Genomic DNA, 16,679 nt, shown 5'->3' on the forward strand with positions numbered 1-16,679 from the left:
TATGGCAGGAAATGCTTAACTTATTTTAAATTAGATTTCAAGGAAAGTATAAGTATGTTTCTTAGTATTATATTCATTTAGTCATTAATGTTTCATTTTTTTATTTGGAGATTCCTTCAAGTCCCACCAGAGAGTTTGACCACAGTAGTACCACAGTTTGAGAACCAGTGGTTTAGGCTATAACCGCTCTGTTTTAAAATTAATATAATGTACAGTCTATGGTTACTATGACACTATCAAATCACCTACTGCAGAACAAGCACTAAGCAGAACATTTTACTTTTGACTGATAAAGCTCCGTTGTAAATTTTTATGTCTATATGATAGACAGGGATTTTCTACAAATGGGCGGGGGAGGCTTTGTAGCGGACGTTTACCGTTCCTGTGACTTTAAGACAATTTGTCAGGGCTCAGCCAATCACAGCGACGAAGGGGGAGGGAAGGGAGCGGGTGGGTAGCAACAGTTGCCCTGGTGAGGACGAAGCGCCATAGCCACGGTAGCCCTGGCGACAAGAACCCAGCAACGAGAATCAACAACAACAACAACTGAATCCGCCATAAAAAATAAAAGAAGACATTTTTACCGGTGGGAAATACACACGTGGATACAGAGGTGAAGCTCTTTACATATAGGAAATATTTTATGTCCAATAATGCTTCAACTGAATTGTGCTATTGCTTTTTCCCCTTGTTGTTCCAGTAGCCATAACAGGCAACTGCACCCTAGTGTTAAGGTTAGCCTGCGAGCTAGCCGACGTATTGATAATCAGTCGAGTCCGTTTCTTCAGTAGGGGTAGTTTCTGCCCGGAGTGACAGTGAATTGTGTCTGCCATGACGACGCAGCCACAGATGCATAGTCAAGCAGGCCGTTGTTATGGCGATGTCAAATGCAAAAGGTACAAAATGGCGGTTGTTGTAGAGACCAGTTAGCTTGCTGCCTGTGTTACCTTTGCTAGATAACGAGCATCAGTGCTGTCACGACAGGCTTTATGTTACGCTCCTGCTCACACTTAACGGAACCCGTTATAACGAACACTCGTCGGTTTTTAACGATGATTCATGGGCATTCTGTGGCGGTTTGATACGTTAGGTTTTTTACAGCAGCCGACACAAACCCTGTCGTCCCTGAGTAAATGACGTTAACTACCCCAAAAGGGGAGACCGAATTAGGATTATTAAATCAAAAGGTTAACTACATAGACAATTGTTGGGTTAGTGTTAAGGCAGGGGCATAGTTGCAACAATACCTGTCTACTGAAATATCGTTCTTGATAATGGAAAGTTTAAAGCTAGGGCAGGTGGCCGACATTTATCATCAGAGGGCGTGGCCAGTGAAGGCGTTTTGCAGGTGCTTTTGCAGGTCTGAGTTCAGTTTAAAGCAGAGGTCTTCAACAGAGGGTCAGGGACCCCCAGGGGGTCCTCAGAGTTACTGCAGGGGTCCGCCAAATTGTTTTATAATCTTTCGTTTTTTCCCAAAAAATATGTCTGAAAATATACATTAACAATTGAATTGAACCTATTACATTTGTGAAAAAATAAATAAATACTTTTACACAACCTTGATGATAGGCTTACTGGCTTATAGGCAAGATAGCCATGCACAGATACAATTGAGCTGAATAATTCAATGTGCCTTACAAATGTACGTTTAACGTTAAGACATGATGTATAAATATATTAATATGTCAATCATGATCATTGTAATACCGTAGTATTGTTTGCACCATAAAAAAAACGGTGTGTGTATAGGTTTTAGGCCATCCTAGCTGTTAGGTCCAATTTAATATGCAACTCAATTTAAATACAATATTTGTAGTAGGGGGTCCCTGTTTCGTCTCTCTTTCAGTTAAGGGGTCGTTGGCCTAAAAAACTTTAAGGACCCCGGGTTTAAAGTGTTTGTTCACTGATATGCTTTACATGCAACAGTATAGCTTTATAATAAGGGTAAGTCGATTGTTTACCCCGTGTAAAACCTCTCATCTTACAGATGTAAGTCATAATAAACATTTTCCTCTGTGCTATCTTTTTTTAGTCAGTTAAACATCAATGAACAAAGGTTTATAATTTAGTATCAATGATATTGTAATAAAATATGTCACAAATTAACAACAAGGTGTACATGCGATCTTCTAATTGTGTGTGAGACAGAAAGCATTATAACAGAAAACATTGCGGTATTAGTGTAATGTGGTCAGGGATTTTCCCAGCTTGTGCTATGGGGCATAACCATGTGAATGGCCACAGGATGTGTGATCACATTGCAGGTAACAAGACCCCGAAATGCTTGTTCCCATCAATGCTCCTCCCCTCACATTTACACATGAGCTGCACCACCAACAGGTTAGCTACAGTAGTACTTAGTAGGGGCGTCTGATGCTCACTATTTTACACCTACAAGAGATCCTGCAGCAAACATCACTTGCCTCGTGTTCAAGCCTTACTTGTGCCATTTGTTAACTGGTTGTGCATTCTGCAGTCTCTGTAGAAACAATTAAGACCCATCCTTTTTATACTGGCCTTTGTACCATCTTAATATGTCTACTACTTCTTTTTGTGCATGTCTACCGTTATATGATCCTTCTTTTGTTTGTTGGGATTTTATCTTTCTCGTTCTTTTCTTTTTCATGCTCTTATCTTTAACCTTGTTTTTGTATGTATACATTTTTTATGTAAACATTAATGAATTACTCTGTAATACTAAAACATTTAAAAAGTAATATTTACTAGAAGCTGTGATGCATTACATTGTGTTCTGCTCCATTCTCCAAAAGTCAGGAATTGTATCCATTATTGACTAGATCTCTATCCCCTGCCCTGCTTTTCTGAGTGATTATTCAGTGGCTTGAAAGACCATATGATATAAGGCAACTTAGCTAACACAACAGTTGTTTCTTTTTCATAGGGTGATTCCCAGCTCTTGTAATGGCCACCTCAGGCTACGTAGGTGAGATCCAGCCAGCAGCCCAACCCCAGGGGGCTGTTGTTACAATCACACCGGGGCAACCTGATGCCAGTTCTTCCCCTGTAACTGCCCCTCAGTTTATGGCTGAGATTCAGACTACTGTGGTGGCCACTCCTTCCGTTGTCACACTCACGCCTACAGGCCAAACTACCGCCACTGATCAAGTCACCTCCATCACTACTCCGAAGCCCGCAGATGGTAGTCAAGTCCAGTCCACAGCACAGGCTCAGACACAGTATGTGACTGCAGAGATCCAGGGCTCCCCCACACAGTCTGGAAATGCTCAAAGCACTCCTCAGTACATCGTCGTTACTGTTACAGGTAAGGGCTGAACTTCACATATGCTCAGAGCAGAAACAGCACTTTACTTAATCCATCCATATTAGAGGAGTGGTTACTCCACAAGAAATTGGAGCTGCTTAAAAACTTGTTTTAAAATGTCCTTAATTGAAAAGGTTTATCTACACACACATTTATTTCAATGAATCCAGCCAGTTAAGATACTTCACAGTTTTTTTTACATTGTACTTGTAGAGCTAAGATATACTTTCACATTTTCAAATAAACACTCCCTGTTCTGGTTTGAGACTTTGCCTGAATCGTGGAATGGACGAGTGGTGCAGTTACAAAAATTATAGCATATCAACAACTTCATGAAATTAAAAAAATGTCACTAACTTGTTCATGTATTTACATCCTCTTTGTCCGTCAGAGGGCTCCCTTCACTCAAGTGACAGTGTGTCGGACTCTAGCCCCCCTCCAGCTGTGGTGCAGACCGGGGTTCCCACACAGGTTGTTCAGCAGGTTCAGGTGGCTCAACAGGTAAAATATGCACGCACGCACACAGACAGACACACGTACACACACACACACACACACACACACACACACACAAACACAACATGAAATTAATGGTTCCTTGACTCTTAAAACTATATAGTATATTCCTCTCTGCAGAGGTCCGTGGTGCAGGCCACCTCTCAGATAGCCAAGACTGAGCCAGGCACCCAACTCAATGTCACCAGTCTACAGCCTGTGCATATCAGCCAGGAGGTAAGTCAAACACACAGTAACACAATTCATCATTGGTGGTCAGATATGTCTGACAAGCACGTGTACTGTCACTGACAAACATTCATTTGTGGAATACAAACAAACACACAGCTCATCATAGTTTCTATCACAAAAGGTGATCACATGTGACATCCAAAACTTTTAAACTTCCTGACATTTTCTGGCTTTGGTTGAACCTGCTGGCTTTCAGTTCCTCCCTAGCACCAAGGTGACAGAGTTAGTCAGGGATAACAATCTAGAAGAATGCCAGCTGCAACATGATATAGGACAGCCAGACTTCCAGGCCTGCACATCAGCAGACTTCATAAGAGAATGCTGCGGCAAGCCCCTCTACCTCCCCTTGGACCTCCTTCAGTATTACCAGTCACTGTACCTGCTCGCTGTGCATGCTGAGAAAGAGATAGGAGCCCACCCGACAGCCACTAGTGCAGGCCCTGATCAGCAACCACCGCAGGCTACAACTTCCACTTTCCAAGTAGGTCAGGGACACAAGGGTAACTGTTGTTGACTAGTTAAGGGAACAGAGAATCTGTCCATGGATAAGTTATGATTGCAAAAGGAAGTGTACACAAAAGATGTTAGGATTCTCCGGTGAGGATCTAGGTTATATGGTCTAACAAGGTGGCCAAGGATTTATTGGATGCTTGAATTCTTACTACTTAGGTCCAGCAGCAGCTCACACCAGTGCCAGTGCAACATGTGTATGCCAATCAAGTGCAGTATGTGGAAGGAGGAGAGACCAACTACACCACCAGTACCATGTTAGTAAAACGATGCCAATATTTTCTATGTCCAGACAGAACTTTTTCACAGATTCATCTCCCACCAGTTTACTCTGTTTCTAACACATCTTTTCATGCCCTTCATCCAGCCGTTCCAGCACCTTTCCTTACACTGACACACCCCTGTACACCCAGACGACAACTGCCCAGTATTATGAAGGTCAGCCAACTTCAGTCTCACAGGCCTCCACGCCTGGCACGCCTCTAACCGTCTCTGTGACCGCTGGCACAACAGGGGGTGTGTCCATGTTTGTTGCCCAGCCCACGAGTGCAGCAGGGGGAGGGGCCACAGTGGTGACCACAGGTGGCACCACCAATGGGGCAGGGGAAGGGGCAGGCACCAACGGTGGCGCAGCAGGCAGCTATGTGATCCAGGGGGGTTACATGCTGGGCAGCAGCAGCGGAGGTGCAGCTGGCAACAGTCAGAACTACTCACACACCGCCCGCGCCTCCCCAGCCACTGTAAGTATTACAGAGGGCGAGGAGAGTAGCGTGCCGTCGGCAGACAAGAAGGTATGCAGAGGCGCCAAGCGCAAGAATTTCTTCTCATTTTGTTCTCATCCACACAACCCTATGGTGGCGCAACACTGATGATGTCATAGTTTTGTCTATTGGAAAGCACAATTAAAAAATGTGAAGTTTCTTATTGGAACCAGTAAATGTTAGCTGTGGGTGATACAATACTTATAAAGGCTTTTCACACTATACTTGTCCTATACATGTCCTAGGCAAATGAAGCTATCAGCCCGGGGCTAAGGAAGAGTTCACACTGACACACCCTGACACATTCTGAGTTAGCTAACCCGGACTTTAGCCAAGGCTTGCTCCGGAGCACAGTTAGTCCGAAGTTTGCCGGGTTATCCCCTGAAAATTGACTTGACCGGGGCTTAAAGTTGCCAGTGTGAAAGGGGCTAACTAAACAATATGGGCTATCATTAGATAGGAGAATGCAGTATTAAAAGCCCTTTTGAGTAATGATCACAACTAAAGTTGTCATAGCATACAGTATTTTTAACTGTGGTTTCCCCCTGAAAGAAAACAAAACCATGGCCTCATCATTTTCATATCATTACAGTGCATGTGGCGAAGGGCATTTTTAGATTGCCGGAAATGCCCCTAACACAACACACTATATTCATCCCAAATTCATCCTATTGAACCTCATATGATGATGGTTAACCAACCTATGTTTGGCAAACATCCATCAGAATTACAGGTCATTCATTCATTGCATACCAAAGTTGTATGCCACGGCACGCAAACAAATGTTTTTGTGTTTTCATTCCCAAATGATTGAAAGACTGACAATGTGAATCAATTTGCTTGTGTTTGTATAATTCATTGATGAGAAAAATGTGTGTGCATGTACTGTATATTAAGCTGAAAAATGCGGGTAATGTGTTTGCTAATAAGGTTGCCTATTTTAGCTTTGCTAACTGCACCAGCTATTTCTTTTTTCTTTGCCTGCGTGTCAGGTACAGTGGTTGCTGGACAACTATGAGACAGCTGAAGGAGTCAGTCTGCCACGTTCCACCCTCTACTGCCACTATCTGCTGCACTGCCAGGAGCAGAAACTGGAGCCTGTTAATGCTGCATCTTTCGGGAAACTCATCAGATCTGTGTTCATGGGGCTACGTACACGTCGCTTGGGCACACGGTAAGATGGGTCATCAGAACCCTAAACTCAGGTATAGAAGAGATAGTCCATACACACACAGGGGTGCACCTCTACACAACCCGTGGTGGAATGTAATTAAGTACATTTATTCAAGTACTGTACTTAAGTAAAATTTCAAGGTTCTTGTACTGTACTTGAGTATTTCCCTTTTATGCTACTGTCCACTAATTTTCCACTTCATCTCAGAGGTAAATATTGTACTTTTTTACTTTGCTACATTCGTCTGACAGCTTTAGTTCCTTTTCAGATAACAGTTTTTCGTACCCTACTTCTTGTGTACTCACACTTGGCCCAGATGATCCGTGCCGTGCTGTAACAAGCTTGGGCACAGTACGAATGGCAAGTGTGGGTGCATCCTAAAAAGCATCTGTGATTAGCTGGAAAATTCAACATTACAAAGCTGAAAACAGACTGTTTTCCTGACACCATGAAAAGTTAACATAAGAGAAATATGATTCTCACAGGACAGCAGCACTGCAAACATGATGAACTTATAGAATATGATGCATTGCTGTAGATTTAACTACCAATCTATGTGTAAAGGAGTTAAAAATGAGCACAATCTTAAACATCTATAGCAATAAAATGCCTAATGCGCATCAATGCAGCAATAATATGAATCCAAAAACATGATATATATTAATATAACATTGAAGATTTTTCTACAGAATGAATACTTTTACTTTCGATACTTTAAGTACATTTTACTGATAATATTATCTGTCCAATAGGAACTGTCTCACTCTCTAAATTGACCTGTGATTTTGCAAAAGTCTTGTCAAAGTCTAAATTTTCTAAAGCCTGAAAACAGAGCCAAAAGGAGGTGCAGAAGTCTAATTTTCTCTCAGAGCACTTGAATTACAATATGATGAAAAATTGTTATGGATTCTTTGCCCAACATTGCCAAAAATAAACTGCCCACACCAGGTTTAAGTAAAGGTTTGAATGCAGGACTTTTACTTGTATGTGAAGTGGACTATGAGGTTCTTAGCCACAGTTAGTGTAAAGTAGATGGAAGTCAGTACTTATTTATTTGTTTATTTCGGGCATGTCCGTAAGATAAATCCTCATCACACATTATCTTGGTTTACAATTCACATTACCGAAGCAAAAGCTTATCTAGTCCCGCCCCCGTTACCCACAGTAGATGGAAGTCAGTACACCCCCAGTTTGGAGAAGCAGACAGGAGTAACAACATAAAAGCCGAGCAATGTACTGCTGTGAACGAAGTTATTTTTCTATATACTCCTGCTCATAAAGGGATCCTCTTGTCTCCACAGTGAAAGGCATTTCGCGGTTGCTGTCATAATCACTCATTTTAATGTTCTTGTATCTGTTCCATAACTGCTGAAATTATGACCCAAACAGCAGGTCTCTAGAGTAATACAGTGCACAGCACAGCATGGCTGTCAGACAGCAAGGTAAAGCAATGAAAATATTCTAAATATAGTGTACACTAAAAGTGATATAGATTTTTTTTAGGTGGGCCTTTTTTTAAGGTGAGTAACGTTATTTTGCTTCCTCTATCCACAGCAACTGTGTTAGTTGTCAGTTATCTGTTTCTCCAAACTGGCAGCTAATGCTAAGTGTAATCCACTGTAGGTGATGCACTGGAAGGCTAACTTATTTTCCCAAGGAAGACATGAAGAACTTTGGAGGCGCAATGAAAATTAATTCAATAACGTGTTTTTTTAATAAAGGGATACAAGAAGACATTTACAAGCAAACTGATGTATAAATCGGACACTAGGTTTTATAATTATTTCTGATTATCTTTTTTTTATAATGATGGAATTATTTATACTTTAGACTGATTCAAAGTGTATTAGGTTGAAGGTTAATTTAAACTCATTCAGGTTCTTTAAAAATACAATCTGCTGAAACAGCTCTCCATTTATGAGAAACGTTAAACTTGGTATTCATTCATACAAACACAGTTATTATTAACTGCCGTCCACGTGCTGTTTAAGCTAGCACATCTGGAAAACATACAAAGGTATGCATGTTGACAGGAAATAATCTTGCTGTACAGCTGAAGAAGCGTGAGCAGGTGAAGTTCAAAGGGTTGTTTGTCTCTGCTGAACTGTCTGTCACTGCTCTGAAGCAGCTGCTGGCAATGTGTGTGTCTATGAGCTCCCCGGCCCACCAGTCATGTGGGAGCGTGCAAAGGGGCTCTTTTTTTTTATTTATTTTTTTTTACAGTTAGTCAAAACATGTGAAGGGGGTGTCCTGTCGAGCCCTGCACTGACTATTGATGTTACTCATACAACCCCATTTAAAAAAAAAGCCAAACTATCCCTTTAATACTTTAACTGAAGTAAAGGATCTGAATACTTCTTCCGCCACTGCACACAACCCATTTATACCCCTTTCAAACACAGCTTCTCTGTATGACGTGACATGTATATCATAACACCTCTATTAATGTGCTGATATTTAAATGTATTTTTATGCATATAAAATATTACATATCAATTTGACGTCACAAAAAAGGCAAGCAAACAGAGACAGCACTCCTCCCACAATCTCCCTACCACAGTGGTGCACGTCAGCAGCACAGACACCTTCTTTATACAGTATATACTGTATGATCCCTATGCATATACAGAAGATTTTAATTAGTGTTAACTTATGGTAAATGAATAAAATCCTAGAATATCTTGGCCCCATATCCTCACCGCAGCGGCCCAGGTTTGACTCTGACTTGCGGCCCTTTTGCTGCATCGTTTTCTCCTCTGTAAATGTCATTCCTGCTAGTCAACACAGGTCTAATGTTATTTAAAAACATATTTGATGTGTTCTTGACAGGGGGAATTCTAAATACCACTACTACGGGCTGAGGATCAAGGCAGGCTCTTCTCTTCTCCGTCTGATGGAAGACCAGCAACATCTGGCCATGAGGCAGCAGCCATTCTCACAGAAACAGAGGTGCACACATAAACATCGCTTCACACATTCACACACTGATTGGCTATCATTACACCACTGTGACCATTTCTCTTGAATATCATTATTTTCTTTCTGGATCTACGGTTTTATCATTAACTCTTATTTTCCCTCTGTCTCTTACAGCATATGTTATTTGAAATCCTCTCACAGTTCCAGACACCTGCTGTGTTTCGTTTCACTTTATAATTCATCATCTTTGGGTGAGATCTGAATGTTTCATCTGTGTTGCACTGTATCCTTGTTCCTATCAGGTTGAAGCCTGTGCATAAAGTAGAGGGAATGACCAATGGCACAGCAGCAGGAGCAGGCCAACAGCAGCAGCAGGGATCAGGGCAGGTGGACATCAGCACCCAGGTTCAGCAGTACCAGCAGTTCCTAGGTGAGTTCTGTGAACGGTAAACAAATACCTACAGGTGCGAAAGGGATGCTTAAGGATTTACCCAAAACAAGATTTACGCGTCTCATGGTAGTATTGTAAAAATACAAAACACATAAAGTACACCATGTAACACAATGTAATGACAACATTATTTACAGTAAATTCTGATTACCCTCTGCAATTAATGTGATTTCTCTTTGAGTATTCTGTTTTGTTTGCATTCCAGATGCGTCCCGAGCTCTCCCCGAGTTCCCAGACATTGACCTCCAGGGGAAGTCTCTGCCCGAGGGAATCGAGCTGGAGCACATAAAGAGCTTCCAGCTGCTGTACAGAGAACACTGTGAGGTAATGGAATGAAAGGACATTGGATCGCTTCAATTGAGTATTTATGAGTTTCCCTTTTCCATCTAGTTGTTAGTGGGACAGCGGAAAAGTACCCACTGAAAGTTAAAGGGTAGGACAATACTAACTGCTAAATGAAAACACATGTTGTTAGACAGTTTTGGGGAGAAGTATTTAGTCAACATAAGTAGGGTGTCCTTGTCTTTGTTTTCCTCACTTTGTGTCTGTCCAAATGATCTTGTGATAATCTGTATTGGCTGTTCTCTGTTTCTTTCAGGCCATACTGGATGTGATGGTCAACCTGCAGTTTACCCTGGTGGAAACTCTGTGGAAGACCTTCTGGAGGTTCAGCCAGAGTCAGGCTGGAGATGCCACGTTGGCTGTGTGAGTGGTCAAGACTAATAGGCACATTTTCAAAATTAGGTCCTAAGCAAAAGTAAGAAGTTCTTATTGCAGTAACAGTAGTATAGTATACAGAATGCAGGTAATGAAAACTGGCATGTATATGTGTTGGCAGTCATGACGAGTCAGAGAAGCGCCTCCCTAAGTCCTGCTTGGTGTTGCTGTGCAAGTATGATCCGGTGCTGCGTTGGAGTCGTGACTGTGACAACAGCCTGTACCAGAGCTTGGTGGAGATCCTCATCCCTGACGTCCTCAGGCCCATCCCCAGTAAGGCTCTACAAGAAGTATCAAAAATGTAGTAAAACACCATACATTTACAGTATGGTGCTGAGATATATAATATGCATGCAGTGGCTTAAGTTGACAAAAATAAGAAACCAACAAGCCACCAAGGGGCTGCTATATCAGTACTTTGATCCACACACACTTGTATATCTATTAATAAGTTGCATGCAAACAAATGGCTCAACAGTATGTGATTCTGTGGCAAATTAGCACAGGTGAACACATTCCCTACATACACGTACTAATGAACATAATACAAAAATGGTTTGAACAATAAATGCACTGAACAAAAAATCATATAGACCTTTTCAAAGATATAAACATGCTAAATCTGTCCTAGTTTATTTTCTGTTGCAGTGTATGTCAATGGCATCAACTGACATGAAGTTTACAAGGACCAAGGCTATTGCCTAGCAATGGAATTCCATTAAAAAAGGTCTATAACAGGGGGGCTTTCCTACCCTCCTATACCCTACACCCATCTTTGAATTTCATTTTGATCTCAGCTGCACACCTGTAGAGTTTTGTGACCTTGCATGGCTGTGACATTATTGTGGTGACAAAATCAGACAGAAAGGATTTGAGTATTTTTCTGTGGTAGTTCCTGCTACAGAAGGTTTCTCCAGCACCACATCTCCCCATAACAATAAGATGAAAACAATACCAGCGTTGCTGTTGCAGCTGGTAACAATTTTACACATGAACACTGGGTTTTTCTTGGTTGCAACATTTGGACTGATGGACTGGCTCTGTAGTGGTAGAGCGCGCATTTTTTTCCTTATTGCATGCTTAATGCTCCACTGGGGAAAGTGACTCACTCTTTCTGTTTCAATTTTAGTCAGACGTTGGATTTAATTACTTTGAACAATGTTACGAGAATGTGTCTTCCCTTTCATCCTGCTGCCACAGAATGTTTTTCCACACACTATGTCTTTGTCTTCTATGTATATTGGAATCACATATTGGAAATGTGGTAACGCATATACAGTACATTGCCAAGAAATGTGTATTCCAGCAGAATACTATGTTCACCAGGAGTTTCATGATAATCATTTCTCCTGGTACATTCTCAGAAAATGTAAACATTCTCTGAAGTGACCAGTATTAAAGTCTCTTATCCCTCTTCCTCCCGCCCCCAGGTGCCTTAACTCAAGCCATCCGCAACTTTGCCAAGAGCCTGGAGAGCTGGCTGACCAATGCCATGATGAACATCCCTGAGGAAATGGTCCGCATTAAGGTACACTCTCCTTGGATTAGCTTGCAGTTGGTGAAACAACATGTTTTCTGAGCCACTGAATAAGCTTTTTAGGCTTGCAGCACCAGTCATGACAAAATCATACATTGGATGAGACTCATTACAGAGAAATTGTTGGGGGTAATATTATGAACTTTTTGAACCCATTTTTCTGTTTAGGAGTTTTCCATGTTGTAGTTGTGTGAAACGGCCTACAGCTGATTGTTATGATAGTTATGCATAGCGTTTGGTAATCGACTTGAATGGACTTGTTCGTTTTATGTGTAAGGACTGTTATCATGCCACTGCAGAGGTTTGGTGTTATTTTAAGCAATATTAGTGGTTAAAAAAGCAGTTTTAATGCTTTCACCTTGCTGTCCCAAGCTAATCGTCGTTAGTGGCTGTTAGCGACTCTCTGGGGTATCTCTGTTAATAGTTCATACACGAAAAAAATGGTCCCGATGGCTTATTCGATGACTGTATTTGCCGAACAAGACCCTGGGATGATTTTACACCGGAAATTATACATGTTGATTAATAAGAGCCTGCTACACTTGACAATTCCATTACTGTAGGTTGTTTTTGAGATATTTGTATGTCTGCATGCCTTTATGTAAAATACATTTTTTATGTCTCTCCTCATGGTCTCTCAGGTAACATCAGCCAATGCATTTGCCCAGACGCTACGTCGCTACACCAGTCTGAACCACCTCGCCCAGGCAGCCCGCGCAGTCCTCCAGAACACGGCCCAGATCAACCAGATGCTCTCCGACCTCAACCGCGTCGACTTTGCTAATGTCCAGGTTGGTCTAGCCTGAACGCTTTGTGCTGGCGGCATTCATACAGGGTTCTTAAGGTCATGGAAAACCTAGGAAAGTCATAGAATTTGCAAAATCTTGAAAGTTTTGGGAAAAGTCATGGGATTTTGTTGTTCATTCATCTTCATGAATGAACAACAAAATTAATTGTTACAGTAATCTTCTGTGGATAACCTTTCATTAATTGTGACATGCACCAAATGTATTCTTTCAAATGTAATTCATTCAAATGTATTATCCTGTAGCTCTTGACTCAGCCACAGCGGTTTAAAAAATTACAGTTCGCCGGGTGGCCACTAGGGGCAGGTTTCATGTTAAACAGGCCGTTTTCGAAGCATAATTTAACCTATTTAAGGCCTGGTACAAAAAACATTCTAATCTGTATGTTTAGGTCATAGCTCCATGACAAGACTGAGGTGGGTGAACTTTTTTGTACCAGGCTAGTTTTTTGTTTTTTTTCGAGGTTAAAGTTTATGAATAATTAGTTAGTTGAGTGACCGCTAGCCACTGGCCCTCACTCTCCCTCGGAGGAATACGTCAGCCAGATGGACTTATCTCCCTCCCGCCAACGTCACATACATGCCCTTTTTTGGTAAGAGGAAATGAGGTGGAGTCATAGTCTGACAAGATGGCGATTCTCATAGGAGAGTACGATTGGATCAAGTTGAGAGAACGGACCTCCTACTGACTCATTGCCCCCATCTGATCACTCTTTACAGGAGCAGGCTTCATGGGTGTGCCGATGTGAAGACCGTGTGGTCCAGCGGCTGGAGCAGGACTTTAAGCTGACCCTCCAGCAGCAGAACTCCCTGGAGCAGTGGGCTGCCTGGCTGGATGGTGTAGTCTCCCAAGTCCTAAAGCCCTACCAGCAGAGCCCTGCCTTCCCAAAAGCCGCCAAGCTCTTCCTACTCAAGTGGTCATTTTACAGGTGTGATGGGAGACATTTGTGTAGCTAAATCTAAAAGCATCGCAGATCGGAAGTGAGAAAGTCCAAATCTGATTCTGATTCTGATTTGGACTTTCTCACTTCCGATCTGCGATGCTTTTAGATTTAGCTACACGTTTTTGTTATACAGTTAATGAGCACATTCTATGCTCTTACAGTCTCTAACAGTGAATCACTGTTGTGTGTGAATGAATGTCTTGTATCACCTTAAAAGATCACCTATAATACCCTCGAAAGGGGAAATGTATTTTTAAAACACGTCAAGCTGCAGAGCTCTGCATTGTAAAAAGAATGAACAAAAAACAATGGCGTTCCCTCATAACTGCGAGGGATCGATTACTCACGCCCATCCCTACCAGGAAACACTTTAGAAGGGCCCATTGTAAGTTGATGTTGAGATGTCGGATCAGCCTCCTAAAAGTCCACTGTAATAATCTAATCAGTACTCATTTTCAAGTTTCATTCATTTCAGCTGTGTGGATGAATATGACAGATATTATAAAACAGGCAGCAGAATTCACTGCTGTGCGTATTAGTGGATACACTGCGAGAAGTGGGGTCTCTCTCTCTTTAAAAGAAGTTCTGATATATGCTAGTTACAGGATATATGTGTACCAGTGGCTTAATTCCCCCCATCTCTGCTCTCCAGTTCGATGGTGATCAGGGACCTGACCCTGAGGAGCGCAGCCAGTTTTGGTTCCTTTCACCTGATCCGCCTGCTATACGATGAGTACATGTACTACCTGATTGAGCACAGAGTGGCCCAGGCTAAAGGAGAGACCCCCATTGCAGTCATGGGAGAGGTACCAAAGCATACACACACACATAAATCAACTAAATACGTAAGGCGTATTTACACTAACACATTCCCTTCTTGTCATTTAGTTTGCCAGTTTAGGCCGGGGGCTAAACCAACTGGATCCTGACAAAGGTACACCACACTGTTTCTCACGTATCTCAAGACTAACTAGTCATTTTTATTTTGAAGCACTGTTTAATACTAACACATTTACCCATGTCCATCCCAGAAGAGGAAGAGGAGGAGGAGGAGGAGAGTGACGAGGAAGGTCAGGACCTGTCCCTTCCCTCAGACGGGGCCGTGCTAGGAGACGAGTCTCTGGAGCCGCCTGCCAAGCTGGCCAGAATGGACCAGAGAGTCCTCTTCACAACCGGATCAGCTGACAACTAGCCACAGAGTAACACTACTTAGATTTGGCTTGATTATATTGATTATGCGCGCACACACGCACACACACACACACACACAGATGTATAAAGAACACTCATTTATACACTTAACACATGTATATAGATCTTGTAAATGTGTGCGCACACTCGTTGCATACTGTTAAGTGTCCCACTTGTTTACGCACACGCAATCACAACATTCAGTACTGCTGTGCCTGGATGGCACAACCACTTGTTGCTGCACCATTGATTCATTACACAGTCACTGGCACTGCAATAGGGCGTGGCTTGGAACTCAAGAGAGAAACACAGAGCATTTGAACCCCCAGTTATATCGATCTGTAAAAATGAACTAAAGAAAGGCATGTTTTCTTTTCTCTCTCATTGCATTGCGACCTGTAGCCTCGCTGTCTCCTTGCCGAGAAACTTGTGCCCACCCGAGGTCCTCCTAAAACTGTCACTGCCGTATCAAAGTGGTCTTGAAAATACTGTGACGTGTGTGTGTGTGTGTAAAGGTAACTTTATAGGAGGAGGGTGCGAAGTGGTGCTTAGACAGCTGAATTGAGCTGTCATTCAGAAGGGAAGAGACATTTGTGAGACAGCAGGCGGATGGGATTTTTGGGCGTGTTTTCCGTTTGAGCACTGGGGTCACACTGCTCTGATTTTACTTCTGAAGGCTGACCGCTTTTCCATGATTTTGTGTGTGTGTGTGTGTGTGTGTGTGTGTGTGTGTGTGTGTGTGTGTGTGTGTGTGTGTGTGTGTGTGTGTGTGTGTGTGTGTGTGTGTGTGTGTGTGTGTGTGTGTGTGTGTGTGTGTGTGTGTGTGTGTGTGTGTGTGTGTGTGTGTGTGTGTGTGTGTGTGTGTGTGTGTGTGAGTCATGCCAAGTGTTGACTGTTTCCTCTGTAGATATTTTTCTAAGGTGTTCAGGTTTTGATTTGGAAGACGTGTTAGATTTCCTGTTTGATTTCACTCGCCTGTACAGAAAAAAAAAACCTTCTTGTTTTCTTGGAGTGCCTGTCGCAGCTGCTACACACACACTTGTAAAGTTAAAGCTACGGCTGTGGAACTGGGGCTCCCATTTTGTTGCTGCAAAAAACCCTCTCACTTTTATTGAACATCTGGTTCCCTGTGAGAGGTGCCGTATGTCATGTTTTTTATGTTCAAAGTGCTTCATTCCTGTCCATCCCATAAGTTCCTCTGAGGCCTCATTTTCCTTTGACGTATCATTTTTCCTGCCTTATTTTAATATACCTTTCCATGTGTGTGCCATACCTGTTTTATCCCATTGTTTTAAATTATCTGTCTATGTTTTGAGGAGGACTGTGCCTGAGTAAGAACGGTTATACACTTATATTCTACTGTATATTTATCCACTATTTTGAATTTTGTTGTCACTAAGTGAACCTCTTGTGCAGTGTACGGTGCTGTGTTGTCACACATTGTAAGCAACCTTTGTGTGCATTATTGATTTGTGATTGAACATCAATCCTATATCATATCTGATGACTTTTCCACAAACAGGCTAAGGCCCTGCTCTTTGCACATACTGACTATTGTCTTTAAACTCAGTTATCTGTTATTTTTCATTTTCTTTGAAGTCTTAGGTGTGTTTTTGATGGTGGGGTGCAGGTGTCAGATT

The 16,679-nt window shown here is 42.1% G+C and overlaps 1 protein-coding gene across 1 annotated transcript; it reads left to right on the top strand.

Moving 5' to 3' along the window:
• Window positions 1-540: 540 nt before the first annotated feature.
• rfx1a (regulatory factor X, 1a (influences HLA class II expression)) lies at window positions 541-15,509 on the top strand. Its single transcript, XM_083930581.1, has 18 exons — window positions 541-613; window positions 2,903-3,283; window positions 3,675-3,784; window positions 3,920-4,015; window positions 4,700-4,797; window positions 4,908-5,331; window positions 6,294-6,475; window positions 9,305-9,424; window positions 9,697-9,824; window positions 10,051-10,169; window positions 10,444-10,550; window positions 10,684-10,835; window positions 11,993-12,090; window positions 12,741-12,890; window positions 13,625-13,833; window positions 14,501-14,654; window positions 14,737-14,782; window positions 14,880-15,509. Exons 2-18 carry the CDS (start codon window positions 2,923-2,925, stop codon window positions 15,038-15,040), a joined length of 2,715 nt encoding a protein of 904 aa, XP_083786707.1. The 5' UTR covers window positions 541-613; window positions 2,903-2,922; the 3' UTR covers window positions 15,041-15,509.
• The last annotated feature ends 1,170 nt before the right edge of the window (window positions 15,510-16,679 follow it).

This window comes from Echiichthys vipera, assembly GCF_963691815.1.
Source record: "Echiichthys vipera genome assembly, chromosome: 17".
NCBI lineage: Eukaryota > Metazoa > Chordata > Actinopteri > Perciformes > Trachinidae > Echiichthys > Echiichthys vipera.

What these genes read in the sequence shown, in the direction of transcription:
- rfx1a (XM_083930581.1), top strand. Translation starts at nt 2,923, where the DNA reads ATGGCCACCTCAGGCTACGTAGGTGAGATCCAGCCAGCAGCCCAACCC. An exon ending in TGCCGTCGGCAGACAAGAAG is followed by an intron (nt 5,332 to 6,293) that starts GTATGCAGAGGC and finishes CCTGCGTGTCAG; the next exon opens with GTACAGTGGTTGCTGGACAA. An exon ending in CGTCCTCAGGCCCATCCCCA is followed by an intron (nt 10,836 to 11,992) that starts GTAAGGCTCTAC and finishes TCCCGCCCCCAG; the next exon opens with GTGCCTTAACTCAAGCCATC.